Source organism: Thermobia domestica, chromosome 2 (genome assembly GCF_964235325.1).
Source record: "Thermobia domestica chromosome 2, izTheDome1.hap1.1, whole genome shotgun sequence".
NCBI classification, from domain to species: Eukaryota; Metazoa; Arthropoda; class Insecta; order Zygentoma; family Lepismatidae; genus Thermobia; species Thermobia domestica.
Genome location: NC_137455.1, coordinates 175,774,157 through 175,788,329, shown reverse-complemented (window position 1 = coordinate 175,788,329; position 14,173 = coordinate 175,774,157). Strand labels below are relative to the sequence as shown.

The 14,173-nt window shown below is 34.3% G+C and overlaps 1 protein-coding gene across 7 annotated transcripts in view; it reads right to left on the bottom strand.

The window, feature by feature from the left end:
- Nucleotides 1–14,173, bottom strand: part of Snup (snurportin-1) — a 73,723-nt gene that overhangs the window by 49,063 nt on the left and 10,487 nt on the right. For 6 of the 7 annotated variants that reach the window (XM_081747933.1, XM_081747928.1, XM_081747926.1 and 3 more), the window contains exons 2-4: nt 10,165–10,330; nt 4,526–4,646; nt 454–486 (exon numbers count right to left, since the gene is read on the bottom strand). In XM_081747933.1, the coding sequence (XP_081604059.1) occupies nt 454–486; nt 4,526–4,646; nt 10,165–10,322 (312 nt within the window). In that variant the 5' untranslated portion in view covers nt 10,323–10,330. The remainder of the gene's footprint in view (nt 1–453; nt 487–4,525; nt 4,647–10,164; nt 10,331–14,173) is intronic. The other variant, XM_081747953.1, reaches the window with a different exon arrangement.

Here is a 14,173-nt window from a genome sequence, read left to right as displayed (position 1 = left end):
AGCAGAAACCTTCAACTCTGAGCCGTTTCTGGAAAAATGAAACGGGTTCAGACTTTGTAGCTACCCTGGATTTAAGTGTTTATGTTGTGCAACAGAAACAAAGTGAAGCACCATGACATTTTGCCCAATTTTCTCTGATAGCACAATTTGTCTATAAATCAAGTGTATAAGGCAAGTGTACTGGAACAAAGCAAGTAAAATTTGCTCTACAGAACCATTATTTTCATGAAAACCAGAGGCAAAGCTGCAAAACCCCTTGCGCCAAATAAAGTTAAAATCAATATATATAAAATTATAAGTCATCTTACTTTAGCTGACTTTTGCACAGAAAAGTAAGTTTATATAGCAGAAATGAGGTGTTCAGGCATGAAGCTTACATGCAACAGGGACTTTTAGCTTTGTTCTAGGCAAAACCAAAATCACAAATAGTAATTTGCTCCAGTATATACGCACCTTCTTACCCTTGCCTTTCTTAGACTGTTTAATCTGAAACAGAGGACATGATACTTATATCATATCTATAAGAACTGAAGTAATGAAAAACACACACCTGATCAATGAACTCAAAGGTACTCATTCTTGCTTTTCCAAATTCTTATAGATCGTTCAAAATATTATATTACCGTCGAATTTTCGCTGACAGTTGTAAACATTCTCAAGACTTGAATAATGATGCGTAGTATTTTGGTAGGGATAGGAAGTATGGGAATTACATATTTACACTCATATACATACCGGGTATTAATGAACTATATACCGACAAACTGTAAGAGGTGATTCCTCACATCAAAATAAGAGAAAAAGTTTATATGAACCTCTGGTGAAAAGTGCATAGTTTCAGAGCTAGGGCTGTCCGAAATTGTGAAAAAGCAAAATGTCAATAGGCTCTATTTCGAATTGCACAAACTATGGATGGTGGTTCTTAGCAGTGTAAAGGAAGCCAATCTAAAAATGCATATTTCATCAATTGTCAATAGGTGTAGAAGGTATTCCCTACAGGATGTAATTCTCAGAGATGTTTTCAATAGAGTTTTCAGATATACCCTGATTTCAAGAAGGGTCCAAAGTAGGCAGGAGGTAAACCTTGACAACAATAGACATCCAATGCTTCGGAGGGAAGGCAGAAGTGTTAGAAACCGGTAACTCCATGTTTCTTTCTGTTCGGAATAACATGTGATGATATGTATTTCGTCACGGTATATTTCACGTTTTCTTCACTTATAAGCGTGAAAGAAAACATCGCACCATGCCTTTTACGGAGTACGAGAGACAGTGCTACTGACGATCCTTAATACTTCCGACATCGCGCCAAAGGACTCCGTGTTCACTGCTATCAAGGCTTATCGTTTGCCTACTTTGGACCAATCATGAAGTCAGAACATATCTCAAAATTTGGTTGATGGCATATCTTGAAATTTTACTCCTTTAAGGAATAATCTGTACACCCACTGAACATTAATGAAATATGCATTTTTGAATTGCGTATGCGTGACTTCCTTTACGCTTATAAGGACCACCATCCACAGTCTCAGGAATTCAAAATAGGACCTTTTGAAATTTGGCTTCTTCGCGATTTTGGACAGCCCTAGCTCTGAAACTATGCACTCTCCGTCATAGGCTCATATGAACTTTTTCCTTATTTTGATGTGAGGAATCACCTCTTACAGTTTGTCGATATAGTTCATTAACACCTATATATATATATATATGAGTGTAAATATGTAATTTCCATACTCCCTATCCCTACCAAAATACTACGCATCTATATATATAACTAGTGTAAGCATTTATGAGTATAAATATTTCTATTTATTTTTATTATGTAAACATTTAATTTCCATACTTCTTATTTCCATCAAAAAACTGTTCCTTACTTGAGTCTTGAAAATGCTGACGGGTGTCAGCGAAAATTCGACGGTTATTATAATTTTTTGAGCGACCTACAAAATTTAGTTGGACGAAAATGAGTACCTTGAGTTCACTGACAAGTTGTCCTTCAAGTGGTTCACATTACAATGAACACGCACCTGACATTATTGGAATGATTTTAACCTCCGAAAATGTAAAGAAATGAAGGTGTCCGAATAAGAAACTTACCCTTGCTTCCGACGATTCCCTGCGATATCATATAAACATTATTCGAAGGTCACTCATTATTCAATTTTAAGATGCCTCAGCCTGTTATCGCGAATGCTGTTTTGCATCTTCTCTACATGTATCCTTTATATTGACTGAGTGAAACTTAGTAACGCATTATTGATCTCAGAAGGAAAAAGCTTCCCTCTACTAAATTACTTGCTTTTACAACAAATGACTAAACGAACTTAATTACAAAATTTCCCTTCTTTGGAGTGGAATTTCCTAAAGTTCTGCAAGTTAATGAGATGTTCGTATTTTATGTATTAGAAAGCTACATATACTAAATTCTGTATTTTATGTCAAGCGGTCCACAAAAAATGTATTAGTAGTAAAATTTCCACATTTTGTTCCGAATTCTTTTGTAAAATTTTCGAAATTTGTGAAAATGAATCAGATATTCGTACTTGATAAAGAAAGAAGCCCCGAATATAAAATTTTGCGCATATACATGCAGTAGTTAAAGATAAAGAAAAAAAAAAAAAAAAACTTTCTGTTCGCTATACATGTGCTTTCAGTAAATCGATCTTCACTTCAGCCACTCGTTCGAAGTGAAATGCCCAAATTTCGTGCAAGTGAACGAAATATTTATTAAAAAAAAATCTTGATACACAGTTTCGTGCTCCATGTTCAGTAATAGACAAATGTATATAACAATAATAATTATTTCCCACTTTCCCCGTCAGAGTAAAAATTTCAAAAGAATGTATATCCAGGGTTTAAAAAAAAGAAAGAAAGAAAAGAAAAATATGTTGTGCGTCTAGTATATTGAATACTTACAAATTAACTCGTATTTCTTGAAACAAGTAATCGCTGCATACCAAATTTTCTGCCTTTAAAGCCAACAGTTGAGTTTGATTTTAACATCCAACAAGGACGGGACCCACTGATTAACGGTGGAATCCAAACCACATGAACACCCGCCGGGAATCGAGCCCGGATCTCCCATGTCAAAGGCGCGTACGCTAACCGCTTAGCTACGAAGGAGCACTTAAGGCCAACAGTACGAAGGAAATACCTATAATAGTATAAGTACAATTTTCTTATGCAATAATCAGTTTTCCATACTGATTTTAAGTTAATGGTTAGCATGGTAAACTAAAATTGTGACAATAGGAAGCTCGTAAGTAATGATCAGTTCTAACAACAACAAACAAAAGAATTACCCAAATCGGTTCAATACTTTCAGAGATTACTACAAATGCACAGTGTCTCTTTATAATATAAGAAACCGAACCACTTGGCGTAACAACCCATCTTGTGGTCTTAACCTGCTCCAGCGCCATCTGCTAGCGACTGACTGAACTACGTCCAGCCTAGCGGTGAGCTGCGACGCCCTGTCCCTCAACGGCGCTTAAGGAGTTCTCTAGACCTAGCTTTATAATATAACAAGGAATAGTAAAATCAAAACCGAGAATTCACAGAAAATTGTTCAAACTTCGATGTTCCCAACTACAGTTTCAACAAAAGTCATTCTTCAGATGAATGTGTCACTACAACCACTCGTAATGATTAAGTAGTGCAGTTTTCATCGATGAAACAAGTCATATTTTTACCGTATAGAATGAAAAACCGTAAAGAGTTGCACAGGAAGAGCTCTATAAAGCTTGAAGAGTTAATTTTGATGAACAAGGTAACGAGCAAGTATAAGAGAAATAAAGAACGAGTATTTTCTTCATGAGGATAAAACTGTGACTACCTTTGTCTCTTGACAGAATAGAAATACGAATAAATGAAACTGAAATTAAATTTTTGGTTCAATGTCGCATGGTTACTTCCTGTACTCTAAAAGAACGAATGGTTAATGATTATGCACTGGTAGGAACAAATGCAAGAACCCCGACAAAACATAAGGACACGATATTGTCCACCATAAACTCACATAACCTGGAATCGAACCATGGATACCTCGCACCAAAGGTGCACATTCCACCACAGAGCCATCGTAGATATAAATTGTATAAAATTAAAATGTTCATTAGAAATCGTTCTTATGGTCAATAAAATTCGTATCAACGGATCCGGATCCCTCACAATGAGATGTATGCAACTGTTAAAACACCTTTTCTGTTCATCCACGCGGGAGACTGCCCAATGGTCTCTTCGGACACCCTCTTAAAAACATACATACTAAAACGTATTACTTCTTCGGTCCATATTAACAATTCATCTTCTTTGGAACTTAGTAATCTCAAAAACTGTTTTTACAAAATACAATATTTAACTTTAAAAAAAAAAAATCAAATGAATTTTTGAAATATAAATTTACTTGTATAGTAATCAACACTCAGTCTGCTTTCCGAAAGTGGAACTGATTTGAAAAATGAACGCTTAACAGTTTAGCAATTTACATACATCAATAATAAGATACAACGAAAAGACACCTTACCTGTGCAGTCCATTCCATTTCTTCGCCTTTTTCTTCTTCTTTCTCCTCCTCGTCACTACCACTTGTTTCAAAATCGCCTTCAGCGAGACGTCGGGTAAAATTGAAGCTATCATATCGTTGCCTAGAATAATCCACGATAAATTTCAAAATGATATATCAAGAGTAAGAGTTCATTACGCACACACTTACATATATATATAAACGACTAAGACGATTTGAAATATGAATATCCGATATCAGAGTTGGCAGGGTAATTTATTCGTTACGTTTCTTACGCAAACCACGCGGACGTAAATAATAATCTTCTCTTTTAAAAAACTAGAACTATTCAAAAGAAGAACACAGTCAAAAGTAGAATACAAAATACAATTTCTTCAAACTTGCTAATATCAACTAGAGATGCAGGGACTCGGGAAAAGAACTTTTTTTTGGGGGGGGGGGTAGTTTTTTTTTTCTGCTTCACTTTTTTGCTTGCGATATTTTGGTCTTTTTCAAAATTCTGCTTTAAATTGATAAAGCAGACTTTGTTTCGCTTCTCTACAACACAAAAAACTCATTTAATTAGTAGTTGATGCAGATAATAATATAAAACCTCGAAAATAAATCATAAATTTCGAAAGGATATTTTAAACTATTTTACTTCTTAACGTACAGTATTTACATTATTTCCCAAACATTCAGTACTTTTCCGAATTTTCTATTCACTTATTACATACGTAATAACCTGTTACCATCTATCACGTGCTTGTGGACTTGCAAAATGGTACAGTACCAAATTCTGTAATGCACTGACTGTTCCTTAAGCTTGTTCAGAAGCGGGAAATATCGAATTTTCTGTTCATGGGCAATATGCGTAATAAACTGTTCACCTGGGCGTGATTTTTCCAAGGCTGTAGAATACATAACCACCATCACAGTTTACTAAGTCCTGAATGTTTCTGAATTTTTAACAAGAGGAATTCAGAATTTTTAAGCAGAACTGCACAACAAACATGAGTAAGTGGTTAGCTTTTGCGCTTCTATTGGGAAGTCCAGGATTCAATTCTGCATTTGACCATTTTGACGGAAGTTTATCTCAATTTCACCTGTGAATGTACAGACAGTGCGTGTACTGTGAGTCCTGACCGTCTTCCTTTCTTAATGTTTTTATATCGTTGTTACTACAATTACCAACAGTGATGGATTTGCGAAGGGGTTAGGGTGGGAGAGTCTTTCGGACTGATGCCTGTTCCCCGAAATTACGGAATTTCTAAAACAAACGAAACATTAGTTATGCTTTTAGCCATAAACTTCAAGCTCTCCTCAAATAAAAATTAGGAATTTTTATAAAAACTTAAACAAAGAAAAACATCTTTCAAAATACTCCAAATCCGCCACTGATTATCAGTATTAAATGGTCTTTAAATTTTATCCTGAAGATTGCTGCTGAATATAAAAGCGAAATGAAATATTAGTTATGCCTGTACTCATAACTTCAAGCTGCTCCCAAATGAAAATGCGACATTTTTAGGAAAAACAAATTGATCAGAGAAATCCCTCCCAAAATACTTTTCTAAATCCACTACTGATCACTTATATAAAACGATATTCGGAAGATTATTGCTAAATCATTGCACAGCTACAGTATAACAAAAATGTGGAAGTACGCTCTGACGGGTATATTGAAAAACATAAGTTTAACTTATGTGCTCGAAGCTAGAGTATCAAGCTCTAAGAAATGAAACACGGATGACTAAAAATGAAATGATCTAGAGAAGAAAATAATGTCGGTAACTCTAAAGTTAAAATAAAGTTAAACAGCCTCTAAAATTGCCCTCAAATACTACGTACTTATGTTTACTTTAATTCATAAAACATGCAATCCACCCATCATGATGGTGAATTCCAGAGCGAAATTTGGCATTTAGATCGTGAAAACTTATTTAAGTATAGAATATACTATAAGAAAGCTATTCAGATAGGAAAATTATGAAAAAAGTCAAAATTTTCGTTTTCTCCCCAAAAAAGCCGACTTTTCATGTAAAAAGAAAAACATTGATTCAAAACCGTCGGCTTTTTGCATCTCTAGATCAACTGAAACGAAGTCTAAACTTTCAGAGTGAAACTTCTAGAGCCAAAATCACACCTCGCCAAATTCTCACGGAACAAAATCCCGTCTAGAACAAAGCCTCACCGGACAAAACGTCATCATAGTGATCTCAATGTGTTCAAAATATCATTGTATGTATATACACTTAAAATAGCTTATACAGTTAAAACTCTATTAACTGACACTTTTATAATACAGACTTCTTTCTTGTCCCGGCAAAAACATATACACTTAAAATAGCTTATACAGTTAAAACTCTATTAACTGACACTTTTATAATACAGACTTCTTTCTTGTCCCGGCAAAAACATATGTATTATTACGGGGAGAGTTTCACGGGCCTCTCAGACAGCAGCGTACGCAGGAATTTATTTCGGGAGGGGTTCAAACTCAATATGAGGGTATTTTATATTAAAATTTCTAATATCACCCCTACAATTAGGCTAAATTTACGCGAAAATCGAAATTTCGGGAGGGGGGCCGGATCTCCAGGACCCACCCCCTGCGTACTTCCCTGCTCTCAGATATGGACACGAATAGTCCCCGCCCTCCGAGCGCAACATATTACTAACATTATATTTTGTCTCTTCATTACGGAAAGGAACTATCCTCAATTCACTTCTATTTAGCACAGAAAATTTCGCCTTTCTGCTTTTTAAAAATAACCTTAGTACAGTACAGTGGGCAGAAAATTCATTTCAAATGGTTCAGCTATTTTCAATCTTGATGGCACCGACAACGTCGATTTAAATATGGAGAAATAAAATAGAAATTTCTCCCTTCCTCCTTAAAGTGAAAAGAAGTCGATTTTCGAAAACGCTGGCACACGTTTCCAGTTACTTTTAATGAGGAGTTAATATACCAAGTTCAATCTTCTGAACTTAATGGATTCGTCATAGATTTTTAGCATTGATTTTGATTCCTTGGTGGGACTTGCAGTTCCTCTCACCAAATAATTTAACTAAAATAGATTGGATGTATAAGATTTCTCCTAGTTTGGGTTCATGATTGTGTATCCATTCATTTCGAACTATCGATTGTTTTCTCACTTCTAGTGTCTAAATTAAGCATTTTCTGGTTCTTGTTATTATTCTTATTGTTTTTATCTCAGAAACTCTTATACAACTGTATTGTTATAGCGAGTTTTATCCGTTTGGGCATGCGAATTTCGGCCCAGAGAAATTTGGTCTGTGAGCGTTTGGGTGGCGAAATTCCAGCCGTGAAATTTTTGTCCGTATACCATAAAACATTATAAAATGTTTTTATACATAATCATGCGCGTCGCAAATCGTAATACTTTTTAATTATTTATTTATACAGTCAAAGCTACTTTACGAAATCAATATGGTAGTTTATAAAACTGCAAAATTCAGGAGAGCCCATTCTTTGTAAGGGCGACCTTTTAAAGCCATTTTCTTTGTGCGAAACCAAACAACAACCAGCACAAAAGAATTTAATTTAATTTGTAGACTTGTTTCTAGTTTTCTATGAATTTTACGCGTGACATAGGGAACCTTTTTTTTACGTGTAATTAATTACCCAACCCTATCCAACATGACAGAATGGGATCAAAATGAAGGTTAGAATGACAAACGCAATGGTGACTGGAACGAAGCGGTCGGTTTCAAAGATAGTAAAACAGATGACTATTTCGATTGTTCGCGACATGAAGCGCGAACGTGTAATAAAGGCACGGATAGGAATGGTGATAAAACACTTAAGAAAAAGAAAAATATATGAATAAAGAGTTACGAAAAAAGACTCATTTAATGTTTCACGATTATACCCTTTAGGTTAAAGGAGATGAATGAAAAATGGAAGTGAATGATCGTGAAATTAATTTTTGTGCTCTTTCATCGGGAATCGAACCCGAAACCACGTGCAAAGACACAAGCAGTAGACACCAACCTAACAGAGAGGGCATAAAATGTTTTATGTGGAGTATTGCACTCTATGGTGAAGGAACATGGGCATTATGCAAAAGCAATGGCAAAAAAAAACTTGAGAGTTTCGAAATGTGTGTGTGAAAAAGAGTGGAGAGAACTAACTGGGTAGGACAGAAAACAAGTAGGAAGTGTCAGAAATAGCAGGGGATACAATAACAATTGAATCGGTCAGTGGAGTAAAGGGCCTGTCTTTGTACATATAACTGTGTGTGTTTCACGTTTGCACATACATGTATTATATGAAAGAAGACCCTTCAAATGGTGGTGGAAAGAACTAAATCATGCTTTTTCTTGCTTGTAACATAGCAAGAAAGTTTGAACTGTGGAGAAAGAAACTGAGTCCCTGACTTAGTACCTTTCTACATTAAATAATATGGCATAGTCTTAATTCGTTTCTCTGCTTAATATTTTTATGTGAATACTGCTCACCGTAGTAGTAGTCATGTTTCACTCATTAGGTGGCTACAGTAATGTTTGTTTAGTGATGAATATGTTATAAATTTTATATACTGGGCTGTTTATGTAGTTTTAGTTCACCTGACAAATAAACAATATTTTACAAGAATGCTGAGAGTTGTTAACACTTGTCCCATAGTGGTTTCATCCAAGTACAGAACGTATTTATTTTTTGTTGCGAAACATTCAAATGCTACCCAAAAGAAGAGAGAAATGAAAGTGAACACAAACGGAAGAAAATACATGAAAAACTGGAAGATTTCCGTTATAAGAGCTACTTTTGCAAAATGACTGTAGAGAAATGTTTATGTTGTGTTTCAGAAATAGCCATTCACTCGAGATCGCGCGGGTTCAAGGTCACTATACTCAATTAAGTATGTGTCGACTATTTAATGAGGTTCACGTTATCTCAGACTCATACTCGCTATATTTAATGAGGCTCGCGCTCCCGAACTCGTATTTTGCTTTGCCATGCACTTACAGTACATGAGCTTAATTATTATGCTTGAGTTCGAGAAATGGACTCACAAATTTGGACATCTCTTGTGTGTAGTAGTAAGCAAAATCTGCCCGACCACCGTTTGGTAGCTTCGTTAATGAACCATATACATGATATAACACTTCTAAAAAATAAATAAATAAATAAATAAATAGAAGGAAGTAGCAATGTCACAGTGTACACCATGTAAAGGAGTTTGGCTTGGTTTCTATTGAACTCTTTAACTAACTAAATTTTACGATGTCTAGGCTTAAGTATAGCATTTTACCTAAAATTAAAAGTATATTTTAAGATGAATGAGCTTATGAAGGTAAAAAATATTTACGTCTTTAGATTTGTCGCCATCAAGGAAGGATAATATTCACTAAGTACTCCCACAGGAATACATGGGGAACCGATTTCTCCTGGATCGATCACGTCCATCAGCGAACTCTATTCCTCCTAAAGTGTGACCTTCTACATCCCAGCTAAAATTGATGCTGATAACATCAAAGTAGATTTTGTCTCCCGAATGGATACATAAACGGACAGAAGGAGTACCGACCTCCTTTAAAAATCAATAAATGGAACTCCACAGACATTAATATATACATTTCTTCAATAAACTTTCAATTTTAAATTATTCTGATAATTACTCGTAAATACCCACTTTTTCTGCTCCTCAAGCAAACGTTTCCGCCTCTCATCTTGGTTGGAGTGATTGCCTTTCTGCTTGTATTGGGAAAATCTTGGATGTGGAGCATCTGGATTATTTGGTATATTTGATACTGCAAATGCTGCACTAAATTCCTTTGTTAGTTCTTCCATAACTTAATCTGAAAATAATAATAATGATAAAAATAATCTTCATCTAATGTCTGAGAACAACTTTAAGAGAAAATACAATGCACATACTAAACTCTCCCCTGAAGGTCCTTTATTAACAGGAAGTTGAGCCTGATATTTACGTTTCTTCCTAATTTGGAAAATAGGCATTTCCCATCTTTTTCTTACGCAAAGAATTAAAATAAAAGATTGCTTCCGTAAATATAATTTTAACCCTTACTCCTCACTTTTTTTTTATTTTTTTTATTTTTTTTATTTTTATTTTTAGCAAGTAATCTTAACACTTGAACACTATATTTTTCATTACCCTTGCTCGCCTACAGGTGGACAATTTGTCTTCTTTAACTTTTTGTTGTACTCTTTAAGTAAACACTGAGAACAGGTCTTAAATTGTTTCCGTGATGCCTAGTCTCTCTTTTTCACCATATTGGCAAAGCAGTGTCATAACCAGGAGAATAAGGGGGCCTAGAACCTCAGCATTAGATTTGATTTTACAAAGCTCGTACTTATTTAACTAAATTCAGTAAACGTAGCACAAGTTTTCCTTTTCTTCAAGATTGAAAATTAACTTTCTAGACACGTTAAAATTTTTGTATTTCTATTTCGTTATTTATTACTTTGTTCTTTTTACATCGTTTTCCAATCTGATACAGTTCGTATTTTAAAGCAACCTACCTATGATGACGTGTGGGGTGTATCCTTGTTTTAATTCATGTAATCTACACGAAGTTTTTTTTTATTACTATTATTATTTTTATCAATTTCCGAATAGAATGTATTTCTATACATTCAACCCGGTTTCAGATGTGCAGAGGCTGGTTGAACAGCCATCAATTATTGTCTGGTTTTGAGGCAACAAACTAGTTAAATGGACAGAGGGTCTTACCCAAGAAAAGTTATTTTCAATGGTTATGTGCGGTTCTGGTATGAAAATGCCCGAAAGTTCTCAAATTTACGCAAGATTTCACTAGATAACGCAAACCTGTCATTCTGCAAATGCTAGTTGTTTGATGTTGGCATGTTAAATCACAATAAATATCATTATTTCAATAATACAGCAATTACAAACTTTTTTTTTTAAAAAAAAAAAAAAAAAAAAAAAAAGAAAGAAAGAAAATTGTAAATCCCAAATTTCAGACATAATCAAGTGCATTCATTATTGCAATAAACGCTTCCAGTTCACTTATTTTGATACCACTTGCCATTCTTCAACACACGAAATATTCTCTTGTTCAATATTTTGTATTCGCGCCTACATTGTTATCCTTCAACAGTTCCATAGACTTATCACACTCTCCGTCGTAATATAGTATTATGTTGATTATTTATCTGTAAGAGTTATAATCAATCCTGTATAATCAAATAATAATAATAATAATAATAATAATAATAATAATAATAATAATAATAATAATAATAATAATAATAATAATAATAATAATAATAATAGAGTGCTGCAAACCACTCTTAGGCAAAAATATTAATATATATATAGCTCTTAGTAAAATATTAATATATAACACGGTACACTACGTAAAAAGTAAAATAAAGCTCTCTCTCTCATGGCTATATGATTAGCATACGGTCTTTGGGGAAGAGACCCGGGTTTGAATCCCAGTGGGTGCTCATATGGTTGATCCTACATTAAGATGAAGCTCCACGTCTCATATAACCCGTGCTGCTGAAAATGACGCTAAACTCTACTCTAATCTAAGTAATAATAATAATAACAAGAACAGGAAGGCATATATCAACTGCGTATCTTGTCAGAATTTTAAAATATACAAATCTGTTAAGTTTAAAATAATCTTAAAATTAAGATTCAAGTGTAGAAAAGGTGGAATGAAAAACTACCTCTTATAACACTAAGTCAAACCTTCTTAATGGTGGACAAATTGTCCATTTTATTGAGCGTTTCAGGTACACTGTCCTGAGGGATAGCAAACCATTTTCTGTAAGAACATTGTTTGGTTAAAACAATGAAAAGTTACTGAAGGAATCCACCCTGGATTCAAAAATTACAATATGATTAACAAAAGAAAATCTACAAGGACAAATTGTCCAATAACGGGTGTTTTAGTGTTAAGTAGAATAAAAAATTGAGGAAGTGACCCGTATGGTTACTATAAATTTTTATATAATACACTGATAACTGTTTCTATTGTTATTCCCTTGTAGGCCAGAAATCTAAATGCGAAGTTTTAGGCGTTGTGCATTATACCAAATGTGTTGAAAGCAAAAGCAATTTAATAGTATTTTTTTAAGTATTACGTCCAACCTTCCCAAATTGTCGTAATAAGCTATTTGTACTGAGTAATTTAAGAAAAATAAGAGGAAGTGATTGAGTGCCTGTCAAAACCTTCAAAATAAAAAAGTCTGTATCAATGTTCAACTGTTGTTTAACAAAGAAAGACAGTCTTCAGGGGTACATATATGTCAAAATAAGTACATTCGAATAGTTAAAAGAAATTACTTAACGAACGTAAGGTATACTTATTTGTATTTTTTAACACTTTCCTACATGTTTCCCGAAGGCAAATATCTTTATATAAAAGTGAATGAGCCATTCCATATCAAAGTAACAAAAAGTTTCAGATCAACTCTTACACACAGCAGTGAGATTATACATTCTGACCGCCATCACCAATGTACGGAGCGAGCGGAAAGCTCAAGTTGATTTGTGTATCAGTTTTTAAATTACAGGTCTTAAAAATTATCAAACTTTACCAAAAATTGCGAGAGTGACATTTGTTTGATTGGCAGTTGCAGCTGATCTAAAAGACCTGGGATTAGTTAAGGTGTCATTTTAAAGCTTATGAAAAGAGTTTTCAGATTACATGTAACACTACAGAATTTTGTAAAAACATATTTCTGTTTTTGAAAAAAAAATTTTGAATTTGATTTTCTGAACAAGTCATATTTAAAAATTTTCAAAATATTAAATAAAAATAAAAATATTAAATAAATAAAAAAACTCGGACTATCATAATGCATCTTCAAAGTTTTATTTTGGGATCAGCATGGGAACATTATAATGAAATTTGATTTGATTCTGTTTAGTCTAGCGTTCCGTTCAGCAGCGGGGCCATATGAGACGGGGATCTATAACATGGAATCCGAACCACACGAGCTCCCGCCGGGAAACGAACCTGAGTCTCTCACGCCAAAGATGCGTACGCTAACCACTTAGCCACTAGGAAGGTATTGTTACAAGAGTTTTCACTCCAAACGTGAAGTTGAAAATCATGTTAATTTAGGCTGTTCATATATACAGGGTGGCCCACAAGTAGGTATACAGTTCCGTACTGATCAATTCATTGCTTTTTATATCATTTCTTATTGTTAATCATTAGGTAGATTTAGTTTCTTTATTATTTGTTCTTAATGTGTTTTTACTTATATCTTAAGCTCAGAACAGCCGAAGCAAATAAACCTATAAGCTAGAATGTTATACTTGATCAATGCAAGATGTATACTTATTTTTGAGCCACCCTGTATATACCTAGGCATACAGGATCAAATTACACAAACCACGATGGATTAAAATCAAATTAATAACACACCATTGTCAAAAAAGAACACTGACCAGATTTGTGGCAGATTGATATTTGCAAGTTCAAGTCTTCTCTGGATACTGCTTACAACTTAGTTTGGAGCGAACTCGAAAGACTTTTTCGGTTGTGATTACATCTTTGTCAGCCAAAGCATATGATCGCCCTGTTGGGATTACCGAATTCACCTTACATAGTATATCCACTGCACGAATCCAGAAAACATCTGGCTTCTCAGGATATGCAACAGATAGAGATAGACCAACTAGATAGAGAAACCTT